The following is an 11,789-nucleotide window of genomic DNA, read 5'->3' on the forward strand; positions in this document are numbered from 1 at the left end:
AGTCATATCTAAACGAAGACGTAGGCCCCATTCTCTCTCATGTTTTTCTCGTTCTTCTCTTGAAAGCCCATAACCGTGATGCCACATTGCCACACCTCTTTGCAACTGCTGTTCCGTCTCTTGGGATGTTTGTGCTCCTCTCCATACAAAGTCAAGAGTCGCTTTACCGTCCTGCACCACCGGAGCCGGGAGCGCCTGGAGCGCCACCGCCACCGCCCATCATATTCCGTGCCCTGTGAGGGTTTGTATGATTAGAATAAATGCTCTTTTTTTTCTCTTATGGTCGAATATACTGGATAAAATGGATAAAAACACTTACATCTCAGCAATGTTGGGGTCAGACATTAGAGAGCCGAGGTCGGGCATGCCGCCTCCGCTGCTGAACTGGTTGGCCATGTCACGCAGGCGCGGGTTGCTCATGAGGTTGTTCATCAGGTCGGGGTTGCTCATGAGGCTCTGAGCCATGTTGGCGAACATGGGGTTGCTCATGATGGAGCCCAGGTCGGGCATGCCACCGCCACCGGTGCCGCCGGCGCCGCCGAACATGGAGGCGAGGTTGCTGAGGTCGGGCATGCCGCCGGCTCCGGCGCCGGGGCCGGCGCGGGAGAGGTTGTCCTGGGCCTGGTCGGACTCGAGCTCGTCGACGCGGCGCTTGGCCGTCTCGAAGCCCTTCTTCATGGCCTCGGAGCCGCCGTTGCCCTCGTACTCGATGCCCTGGCGGTAGGCGTCCATGGCGCCCTTGGGGTCGCCGAGGGCGAAGCGGGCGAGGCCCAGGCGGGACCAGGCCTTTGTGTAGGAGGGGTCGATGGCGACGGCGGCCTCGGCGTCGATGCGGGCGGAGGCGTGGTCCTTTGCGGCGGAGTGGGCGGCAGCGCGGTTGGACAGGAAGACGGCGTTGGAAGGGTGCAGGCCGAGGGCCTGGGTGTAGAGGTCGATGGCGCCGGCGTAGTCCTTCTGGGCCATGGCGGCGTTGCCCTTTGACTTGAGCGACTCGGCCTCCTTCTTCTGGGCTTCGGAGGGTTCAGGGACGGAGGAGGAAGAGGGAGAAGAAGATGATGCGGCACCGGCGGCGGGGGTAGCGGCCGGGCTCGCGGCGGCCTTGTCCTTGGCCTGGAGCTTCTCGTAGACGGCGAAGACGTCGAGCAGCTTCTGGGGGCCAATGGCGGCCTTTACGGCGGCGTCGTCGCTGGGGTCGACCTTGAAGGACTCGGCGATGCAGTTGATGGCCACGTCGATGGAGTCTTTATCCTCGGCGGTGAGGGTGCCGTCCGTCGTTGACGTGGTCAGGAAGTCGCAGATGGCGAGCGCGAGGCGCTGCTTGGGAGTTTGTTGGGCGGCCTGGTGAAAAGAGAGAGATTTGGGTCAGCACGTTTTTCTTCTAAACGATCGTGATTTCAAAGAGATTCTTTTTTTTTTTTCTGTGGTTTTGTCATAGCATGTCGGTGTTTCTTTTTCTTCTTCTCGATTTGCCCCCAACTCCGGACCGGAATTCTGGGCTTCAAGCGGGGTGTATGAAATGGATGATGGAGGGGAGAATCGTCGGTTTTTGCGTACCATGGCTGACGGTTTCGTTTGTTCTATCGGGCGCGCGAGAAGCGCAAAAAGGTAGAAGGAAACGGAAGAAGAAGAAAAAAAAGAATACAAGAGGAGATGGACGATGTTCTCTAAAATCCAGACGGGCGAGGAAAACTTGAGAGGCAAAAAAAAAAAGATGATCGGCGGAAAAGGGAGTTTCTGGAGAGAGAAAGAGTCCAGCCGAAAGGGACCCCGCGGATGTCTAGGTTAGGCTGTCATGGATTTTGGGGGGCACCCAAAGTGGCAAAGCGCATTGGCTGAGGCGCTGGAATATTCCTTTTTGTCTTTTTAATTGGTTTTATTTTCTAGTAGGTACGTACCATTTCGATAGAGCGGGCAAATATTAACATCACATGCATCAACTATTGGCAAAGGAGCGTCTTCTTGATACAGGGGAGCAGGGCAGGGTCACGTACTTAACAGAGCGGGCATTAACAACATAAGAGCAGCAAAAGTGAATTCCTTCAGCCTGTAGCCGTTATACATACATGGAACCGCTATATCAGCACTGCGAATGATGTAATATATCGGCCATGATCAAAAAGCGAAAAGAGGCCTCTCCCGCCCAAACATCTCAAGTAGACAGTCCCAGTCTAGAAAAAATAAAAGAAATGCGAAAGTTGTGTGTGGTTCCGCAGGTTAGTGAATAGCAATGCCCTGCCTTTGAAAGTCCGCCCAAAAAACTCCATCCCAATATGCCCCCCATGTTTCCCATGCTCGCTGCAATCTTTGACGCAGAACAAATCGCAATAACAAGCCACTTTCCAAATATACCACCGTTTACTTTCTCCGTCGTGGTCGATCTACATTCTTCACCTTCCGGTTCTGCATGGCTGCGACCTGGCGAGACTTGCTGTACACCCTGATGACATCGTTCAGGACGATGTAGAGGCACCCGCCCACCAGGCTGCGCCCCCATTGCTGCTGCAACAGGCCAGGCCGGCCTGACGGTGATGGCCCAAACAGCCAGTGGTTCCTAGACGGCGCTGTTGTCCAAGATCGAGGGAGAATCAACCGCAAAGCTTCGCCCATGGCAAAGGAGATGCCTGGCAAAAGGAGGGCCCCGACGATGGAGTTGGACACGTTTGACAGGAGACCGCCGAGTCCCATCCTCCTTGCTGGTGGCGCTTGGGGTGCCTCGCGTTGGTTTTCCTGCGGGTGCCCATTGGCATTGTCCTCCTGAGCCTGGTCCCAGCGCACATGGCCATTTTGCTCATCGTTGGCCGGCCCGTTCAAATCAACTGCGTCTTCAATGACCTCCTCGATGAGAAGTTCAACCCTGATCTCGTCTCCCTCTTCCCGCTGCTCTAGTCGAATCTCATGCTGAGCCCCTGCTCGCGCCTCGCCGCCACCGTTATTAGCCCCGGCGGCGGGATCCTCCTCGTCAGGATCCAGCACATCAAGAATGTTTTGGAGAAGGCCGATGAACCCACCCTCTCCGTTGCGCTCTAGATCCTGCCGATTGTGAGCACCATCGGCCTCTTGCTGTGGGTCGAGGGGCGGGAGCCCCGAGATTTGTCGGTTGAGCCTCACTTCGTACGGCATGACAAAGTCTCTCCAGAAGCTAAAGTACATCTTGCGAATGATGGGCAGTGCCACCATGGCCATGCGGGGAGACGGTGGCCACTCCAAAAAGTTGTCATTTCGAATCATGCTGTAGATCCCATACTAGCAAAGGCTCCAATGTTAGCATCGCACTGTCGGGAATGTCATCATTGGTGAAATAGACTCACAATAGATGCACTCTGCATAAAGTATCTGTTAGTAAGACCTGGTAGCAGCTGGCTGATGAGCAGTGTCGGCGCCACGTTCATCAAAATCAGGGCATTGACTATGCGCTCTTTGGCAAACCTCAGCGCTCCAGGCGATCGCCCGTCGATGAGCATATCAGGTCCCAGGGCGAACTGAAGCAGCGCCTCCTTGCCGGCAAACGTCCACAACGCCATGGCGCCGTACATTTGCAGGCTAAACTGAACTCCCACCGACACCCCGGTCAAGAGGATGAAGGGGCTCGCGCGAGTGAATTTGCGCTGTATGGCGTCGTGCAGAGAGGCGACGGGGTCCCACGGACCGTCCATCTCGATGGCGGACTTGCACACCGGGCACTTGAGCGGCTTGTTGGACCGCTCGCAGTCCGTCACCCATGAGAGCATGCAGTCTTGGTGCGCCTCCAGCGTGCATGGGCACGGGTCAACCCACGAGCCTGGGGGATCCGAGGGCTCCTCGTCGGTCAAGCAGATGAAGCATCGTCGCGGCGCATCCGACGGGCGATCGGCGATGGCGGCCTGGATGGCTGCGGACGAAGTGGTGGGCTCGGCCTTGGCCGACAAGTCCATGCTGTCGACGCTCTCCCGAGTTTCTTATCGAGGCTGTTGTAGGATTGTTCGCGATCTATTAGATTTCGGGTCGTGGCATCTTCTGCGCTGGGCGGGAACACGCGGCGGGGATGGCGCTGGGCCAGAGGAAAGCGGCCGCTCAACTGATAGGGTAAATACAAAGGAACAAGGTGGCGCAAGTTGGTGATCGAGCAAGCTACGGCGTACTCGTGGCTATAGAGGCGTGTCGCGGGTTTGGTTTGGTCGTCTGGACATCGGTGGGTTGGCAAAAGCCGCTCCAGGCGTGACGAGCTTCTCCAACGTGAGGATTGATGTCAGAGTGGCCCACCCAGCGCTGCCCAGCCCAATCAAAGGCTCCAGGTGTTTGTTTTAGTGCTCTCGGCACCATCCCGTGGATACGTACAAGTACCGCCTTCAGGGAACGCTGCATTAGCACTCGGCAGATGGAGCACTGACGGGCTATTTAGTCTATAAGCCGGGGAATACGATTTTGATGAATGAATATATATATTTATATACTACAAGTATATGTTAGTAGGTGGAGGGGCAGATTCTGGGCAAGGACTTGAAAGTGTACGAGCGCGGGCAAAATATCTCAACAGCCTTGCATTTACATGTAGAGTCGCTACCCTACACACACCCGAGATGAGGGTGCGCTGGCCTGCATTGCATCAAATCTCCAGCCGTGTAGATGCGGTGTATCATACCTTACCCATCCACCGTCTACGTGTAGATTCTCCTGATGGAGATACTTGGATCTACTCAAAGATACAGTATTTCTAGTAGGTTAGTAGGTAGCTTCCCTACATCCTTCACGTGGAGATATTTCAGGGCTCTATGATGTCGGGTGGCATTCAACATTCAGCACCAAGTCAGATAGATAGCAGCAACTGTAGTAGTTTGAAAACCAATCTCTGTTGTTTGAATTTGATGTATTTATTTAATTTCCCCATTGTCTCCTCCGCTGTTCCCCCACGCAAATGTCCCAGTCGTCACAACTCCATAAAGTCGTGCAGTCTTGTTCGGCCCATGCGATGGCAGCTCGTTGCTCACACGGCGTCGCAGAGGAACGTCAGATCGAATAAAGAGTCGTCGCCCGGTTTATTTGTGCTGTGGACAGATCAATCAGCGATGCCTTCAACCATCTCAGCAGCGTTAGTTATCACTCACAGGGCAGCCAGAGCAGGTGCAGCTAGAGCCGCAGCCACAGGAGCCAGATTCAGCACATCCGCAACCGCCCATGATGTTGGTATTGTGTGGGTATGTGGTGGAAAGAAGTGGTGATTGATTGAATGCTTGGTTCAAAGTAGAGCTTGAAACTGCTTTGCAAGGTGTTAACTAGAAATAGGCCCCAGGGGAATGGGCGGTCAGCTCCAGCTTTATATAGCCACAGCACAGCAAGTTAAGTTTGAGCTACGCTAGATGGACAATCTTATTGCCCAGCACAGCACACAGTGCATCACTTGCCCCTCATCAGCTGCCCACTGGACCCCTCATTCTGGGCGCTTTTTATGCCTCCCTACGGAGTACAGCCCTGGAGTCACGGCGGAATCGAGAGAGAAGCACGTAGAAAGACGTCTATGGCGTTGCAAGGCCCGGCCAACAGAGGGTCCTAAGCTCAACACTGGGGATTTCCGCCTCATCTTTTCCAACTTTAACTTTCTTTTCTTTTTTCTCTCTCCTTCTTCCCCTCTCCTCGACTCGGCCCTGGTCCAGAAATAGAGGAGATCGGATGGGTCTGCGAGATACGTGTGGAGATGGAAGATTCGATTTGCCAGTCCAGCGCAGTCCAGTGGGACAAGCTCGCTGTTAGCGCCGAATCCCATCGGAGCATCGCCAACGTGGCCACTCCCTCCTTGCGCCGGACTGTGCGACTTGAGTGAGCCTTCTTCAGCAGGTTTTTTTTACGTCGCAAACGGCGGGAGGGAGAGTGACGTTGAGGATTTGTGTGCGACTGCGACTTGGTGAGGCGGATAGAGTTGGCTCTCAAAGTGCTAACCTACAGTGCACCGCAGATCTCGGCCTTTGTGGCGACGAGGCGAGAACTTGCCAATGTTCCAGTACTACCTACCTTGTACTGTACTGTACCTCGTATCTCTGTCTTACTCCCGGTATACCGTCATTCGCCCTGGAGCATCCAATCAATCTCTTTCTCTTTTCCCGTCTGGACCCAGTTCGGTATTGGCCGGTATCGTCAGTCTCCAGCCAACCGGCGCGTCAGATATCATCGGCAATCGGAACGATCGACAATCAGCCTTGTCCATTGACAGTTGCAGGTTCCCGGTTCTCCTTAATCTTGTCGTTACACAACATGACGCTCAAATGATTAATTGCCTTACCACTGCCACTCCTCCGTACGATATGCTCTCGTAACAGGTACTCCGCGATGATGATGTTGGCGCAATCCTCGCCTCGCCTCGCTTGTGTCTGCTATACCAAGCACTCGATGCACTAAACAAATTGCCAGGTCTAGCATAATGCTGTCCAGCCGTCATCGTGTTCGCTTCATGTCTCATTATGACGCCCCCCCCCCCCCCCCCAAAAGATGCGTGTACGAGGCATGAGTAAACCCATCACATGTCTCGATAAGCTCTTACCAATCTCACAAGGGACGCCTTAATTTAGCATCTCGCTCAGCTCTCACGCCGCTATTCCAGGGACCGTAAGCATCCCGACGGCAGGGATGGCCAGCAAAAAACCGCCGACCTTCCACTTGGACATCGTGGCTTAATTCAAGGATAACTACTGCAACTCCGTGAAACGTACGTCTGGCCATGCTTGGCTGGCAGGGAAGCCAGCATTTTCGAAGCTCAAAGACGGTCACAACGCTCATCAGGAGACGGTATACGATATGCCACGGGGATGATGCTTGCAATATGTCTGACTTTTTGCTCTGCATCGTTACATTGCAAAGGACGGACCTTTTTTTCAACTCTTACACTCCCACCGCCACCTGCTACATGCAGGCAACTCCGCATTTTCTCTGGATATAAACAGGCATTAACGACAACTTTTGTGGCATAATTGCGGACTTATATCCGGTAGACACAGGCCGGGGGGAGGCATTCGAGGGCCCTTGCATACCTGCCAGTTTCGTTTCCATCATGGTTGGGGCCAAGCATATCGGTCAGGGAGGGGGGTGAAGATGTTGGACTTTATCGAACCCATGCGCAGCCACCGAGGACCTTCACCGGTTACACATACCCCTTGAGAAAGCACGGAGCAGGGACGGACACTTGTAATCCTGTCTGCAAGCATTATTCCCTATCCTTGGTTGCCCTATCGCCGAGTCTTCCCATGTGCATGGCATGGGCCTTGCAGGAGGGTAATCCTTCCTGAATGATTTGTAAAAGAAGAAAAGCTGCACACCCCGTTTCACCCTGCCTCCCCTGACTCCTTTGCCCCAGAAAATCCTTGGCGATGAGCATCGAGGAGAATTCAGTGATGAATTGCTTAAATCGACGAGTCGATCGATATGGCTTCAAAGACGGCCACCCCCGTGTAGGTGATGCTCCTCCAGCCAGGGGTGTCGTGAAGCCCTGTTTCTGCATGCTGATACACGTACCCCCATAGGCACTTGGTCGATTTATCATCGGCATCTTGGTCGGCATTTTGCTGCTGCTGCTGCTGTGCGTTTGCGTTGCTGGCGTCCCCCATGAGCAGCATCTCAACCCCAAACGCCGAAGCCATCATGGGCCGTGGCAGCTGGCCTCCCAGGCCGTACCAGACCTCCTTGTACGCCAAGTGAAGGGCCTCCTGGAGGAACCCTGTCGTGGCGAAGCCCGTTGCTGCCGCATCGCCATCGCCCACGGTGCCGTTGGTATATGCCGAAAAGTGATGACGCGTGCGGATGTACATGGACGACGCCCAGATGAAGGACCTCGTGGCGCTGGGCGCCGTTTGCACCGCCAGCCAGTCCAGATAAGGCGTCAGGCCATCGGCGAAGGATTCTGGCACGCGCAGGACCCTGACCAGGGCGGCCACTCGGGTCTGCAGACGTGGCGACAGACGCATCTCCCGCCTGGAGAGGGTGAAGAAGGGCAAGGAACGTGCGACGACGCTGGCGCCATCGCCATCGCCCGTACCAGCACCGGCGATGCTACCCATGCTTGCCCTGCCGCTGGAGCCTAATAGAGCGCCGTCGTCGATGCCGGCGTCGATCGCGCAGCTTACTCTGCGGAGCTCGTACCAGGTGCCGTTGCCGTAGCCTCGGTGCAGGTAGACGCCCCAGTCGAACTCTTCTCTGTCGATGCCCTTGGCGCACGACACTTCGTATGACGCCAGGTCGAGATCCTCAGATAGACATGGCGGGTAGTAGCAGCTGACGGGCGAGTCAGGGCCGTGAGAACTGGATCGAGGGACGGAGATTGTGATGTAGAGGGAGCCGGGTTCAAGGGTTTTCAGCTCACGGCTAACGACGGAGCGTTTTTCTTTGAGTTCCATTGCAAGGTGATGTTGACGATGGGGCGGCAATGAGATGAGAGCGCGTAGCCAATGTTTATCGAGCAGAGGCTTTGATGGATGGAAAGGAAGTTGTTGAGATTGATCTGCTTGTCTCTTCCTCTTCCTCTCTCTCTCTCTCTCTCTCTCTTGACTTTGTCAAAGTTTGAGTTGTCGGTTGATCATGCTGAAGAATGAACTGCCATAGCCGTTCCATCAGTTGGCAAACCCATCGTCGTTTGAACTGCCAGCTGGTCGACAAGTGTCAAGGCATTCGACTCTGTTGTATTGAACCCGCCAAATCCGGCTGTCCCATGATTTCGACGTGATACATCTCCCTCATCAAGCATCTGTAAAAGCTGAGGCGCCAACCGTCATCAGGATATTTCTCAAGACGTATCAAAAGTCAAGTCCGTGATGTTTTTCTAACATCATCATTAGCCGCGCTTGTCTTACAATAGCAAACCAACCAGACAGCGTTACTTTTCTTTTCTTTTTCTCGACATACTCATTCCCGAATAATTTTCCGGCTTGGATCCCTTGGATGCGACTTCACCTAAAATGTGGTTCCAAGCTGTTCCACAAAGCCAACAAGAAAAAAACATCTCGCCATTATTCTCGGCCGTCGAAACCCGATGGATTTCCCGCGGACTGCCGCTGGATCCCCCTCGACTGTTTAGCTTCCCATTCCTTCACAAACGTTGTCTTATCAGCAAAAACACGACTCTGTCCGGACCACGAGATTTCCCAGCCTCGCCTTTGACGCAACATCACTCGTGCGCTTAACGGCCCTGGGATCCACGAAGCCCGTTTGTACATTCTCCGTAGTACCCGCAAAACCGCCGACGATAATTAGCGGGGTCTTTTTAAAGAGAGTCACGCCAAAAGGATCGCCACTTTGGCCAATATCTATCGCGTGTCATCCGGATTGTCTGCGATATTCTCTGCATTGGCTCTTTTTTTTTCTTTCTAGAGACTTTTTTGCGCCGCTTGTTTCTCGTCACGTCACTTGCCCTTCATCCTGATCGCCTTGCCTTGCGTGTCTCAAGTTGATCAGTCACTGGTTTTGATCATACTTGATTATAAGTGATCGACGGGTTTTGGATTTGCTTTTTCTTCTTCTTTTTAAAGCTCCAGATCCGCATACGTCATAGAGGGCGAGGAAAAAGAACCCCTGATTTCCGTGTGAAAAACCACTGCGGGGTACAGCTTTTTGGAGAACGAAGCTCTGATCGCGGGGTCCTTTTTTTATATCTCCTCAATCTCAAGTCCAGTTGATATACTAGACGGTTCTTGTACACACAATTCTTATAAATCATATCAAAAAAACAAAGGAGGAAAACCATCACATCAAAAGAGAGAAACTCCCCCAAAAATGTCTGGCCCCGTCCCAGTCGCAAAGTCCCTGGCGGACATCTACCCCCCAACCGCCGTCGACGTCGAGACTCCGCGATGGAACAACCTGCTCGCAAAGTTCGAAAAGGACTTTGGCCACCCGGCGCACTTCATCTCGCGGTCGCCCGGCCGCGTCAACATCATCGGCGAGCACATCGACTACTCGCTGTACTCGGTGCTGCCCATGGCCATCACCGCCGACGCCATCATCGCCGTGTCGACCAAGCCGGTCGCCGCCGACGCAACGACGTTCAAGGTCCGCGTGCACAACGTCCAGGACGCCAAGTTCGCCCCCGGGGAGTTTGACGTTCCGATCGGGAGTGATGTCGACATTGATTCCACAGTGTTCGAGTGGACAAACTACTTCAAGAGCGGGCTTCGCGGCGCGCTGGGCCTCCTGTACCGCAAGAAAGGGGCCGGCTTCCGCCCCTGTGACATGGAAGTGCTTATGGACGGCAACGTTCCCGTTGGCGGAGGGCTGAGCTCAAGCGCCGCCTTTGTCACCGCCAGTGCTCTGGCCGTCATGGCCGCCAATGGCGAGAGCGCGGTGGACAAGAAAGAACTAACTGAGCTCGCCATCGTCAGCGAGCGAGCCGTTGGGGTCAACTCTGGAGGGTAAGTTTTCTTTCTCGTGAATATACGAGTGCCTACACAGTGGCGCCGGTTTGTCCCGTTGAGCTGCCTGCCTTGCCCATGTTTCCCGTAATATCGGCACCATCGTCGATGATTTTCCTCGCAGCAAGTGGGCACTCGTATCTTGCCGAGCATCATGCAACTTGCTCCTACATACATACGCACTTACATATACACTTACATACATACACACTTGTCCTTAAAAGCCAAACCCACACACCCTCCCCCCCCTTGTTCCCCCCTGGCCCTACCGCATAAACTCTCTCGTACAGATCCTCGCCGTAAATCGTACAATGCTGACAATCATCACCGCCACAGCATGGATCAATCCGCATCAGTCTTCTCGGAGCAAGGGTCCGCCACATTCGTGTCCTTCACCCCCGGCCTGTCTGCCCGGCCGGTCAAGTTCCCCCCAACCAGGCCCGAGCTGTGCTTCGTTATCGCGCAATCCTTTGTCACGTCCAATAAACATGTCACAGGACCCATCCACTACAACCTTCGTGTCGTCGAGGTCAGCTTTGCGGCTGCTTACCTTCACGCGGTGCTCAACCCACCCGGCACGCAGCTGCCAGAAGACGCAGGCCCTCTCGGCATTAGCCTCCAGGGATTCCACGACACATTCTTCTACCACAACGGCGGGTCGGACTACGCCGCGGCCAAGAGCCTGACCAAGGAGGAGGAGCTGCGCAGGCTCGTCGAGGTCACCAAGGAGACGCTGACCCGGGAGGACGGCTACACGCGGGAGGAAATCGCCGCCGTCCTCCAGATGTCCGTGCCGGACCTAGAGCAGCGCTTCATGGCCAGGTTCCCCGTCCGCGCTGACCGGTTCAAGCTCAGGCAGCGAGCCCTGCACGTCTTTACCGAGGCGCTGCGAGTCCTCGAGTTCCTGACGCTGCTCGAGCGTCCCTTGCACACGGGGGCGACCGACACGACTCAGTTCAACCAGGAGCTCGGACGCCTCATGAACGAGACGCAGGACTCGTGCAGGGACCTGTACGAGTGCAGCTGCCCAGAGCTCGACGACATATGTCGCATCTCACGTGGCGCCGGGGCTTATAGCAGCAGGCTGACGGGAGCCGGGTGGGGAGGATGCACCGTCCACCTCGTGCCCGTTGACAAGGTGCAGGCCGTCAAGGAGGCGCTCGAGCTGCAGTACTATGCCAAGCTGGACCTGACCGACGAGCAGAGGGAGCAGGCTGTCGTCGTGAGCCGGCCCGCTCGAGGGAGTGCCGTCTATATAGTCGAGGGAGGCCAGATAAGGTGATGGCTGGCGGGGGAAGAAAAAGGAAACAAAGAAAGAAAAATAAAAAAAGTAATGTGACGAGTTTGCAATGCGAGGCTGCGTGGGGGGGGGGGGGGGGGGGGGGGGGGGGGGGGGGGGGGGGGGGGGGGGGGGGGGGGGGGGGGGGG

General features: G+C 55.2%; 4 protein-coding genes across 4 annotated transcripts; 1 reads left to right on the forward strand and 3 right to left on the reverse strand.

Annotated features, from left to right (window-relative positions):
- Positions 1-163: 163 nt before the first annotated feature.
- On the reverse strand, positions 164-1,557 carry Triagg1_7916 (uncharacterized protein; the record flags this gene model as incomplete). Its single annotated transcript, XM_062902704.1, has 3 exons — positions 164-233; positions 320-1,338; positions 1,555-1,557. 3 exons carry the CDS (start codon positions 1,555-1,557, stop codon positions 164-166), a joined length of 1,092 nt encoding a protein of 363 aa, XP_062753249.1.
- A 798-nt stretch (positions 1,558-2,355) lies between these two features.
- Positions 2,356-3,911, reverse strand: Triagg1_7917 (uncharacterized protein; the record flags this gene model as incomplete). The annotated part of the gene is made up of 2 exons (XM_062902705.1): positions 2,356-3,243; positions 3,309-3,911. The coding sequence occupies 2 exons, from the start codon at positions 3,909-3,911 to the stop codon at positions 2,356-2,358; spliced, it is 1,491 nt and encodes a 496-aa protein (XP_062753250.1).
- Positions 3,912-7,364: 3,453 nt separating this feature from the next.
- On the reverse strand, positions 7,365-8,354 carry Triagg1_7918 (uncharacterized protein; the record flags this gene model as incomplete). Its single annotated transcript, XM_062902707.1, has 1 exon — positions 7,365-8,354. The coding sequence occupies one exon, from the start codon at positions 8,352-8,354 to the stop codon at positions 7,365-7,367; it is 990 nt and encodes a 329-aa protein (XP_062753251.1).
- Positions 8,355-9,726: 1,372 nt separating this feature from the next.
- On the forward strand, positions 9,727-11,643 carry Triagg1_7919 (uncharacterized protein; the record flags this gene model as incomplete). Its single annotated transcript, XM_062902708.1, has 2 exons — positions 9,727-10,361; positions 10,698-11,643. 2 exons carry the CDS (start codon positions 9,727-9,729, stop codon positions 11,641-11,643), a joined length of 1,581 nt encoding a protein of 526 aa, XP_062753252.1.
- Positions 11,644-11,789: the final 146 nt, after the last annotated feature.

This window comes from Trichoderma aggressivum, assembly GCF_033847375.1.
Source record: "Trichoderma aggressivum f. europaeum strain CBS 100526 chromosome Unknown scaffold_036, whole genome shotgun sequence".
NCBI classification, from domain to species: Eukaryota; Fungi; Ascomycota; class Sordariomycetes; order Hypocreales; family Hypocreaceae; genus Trichoderma; species Trichoderma aggressivum.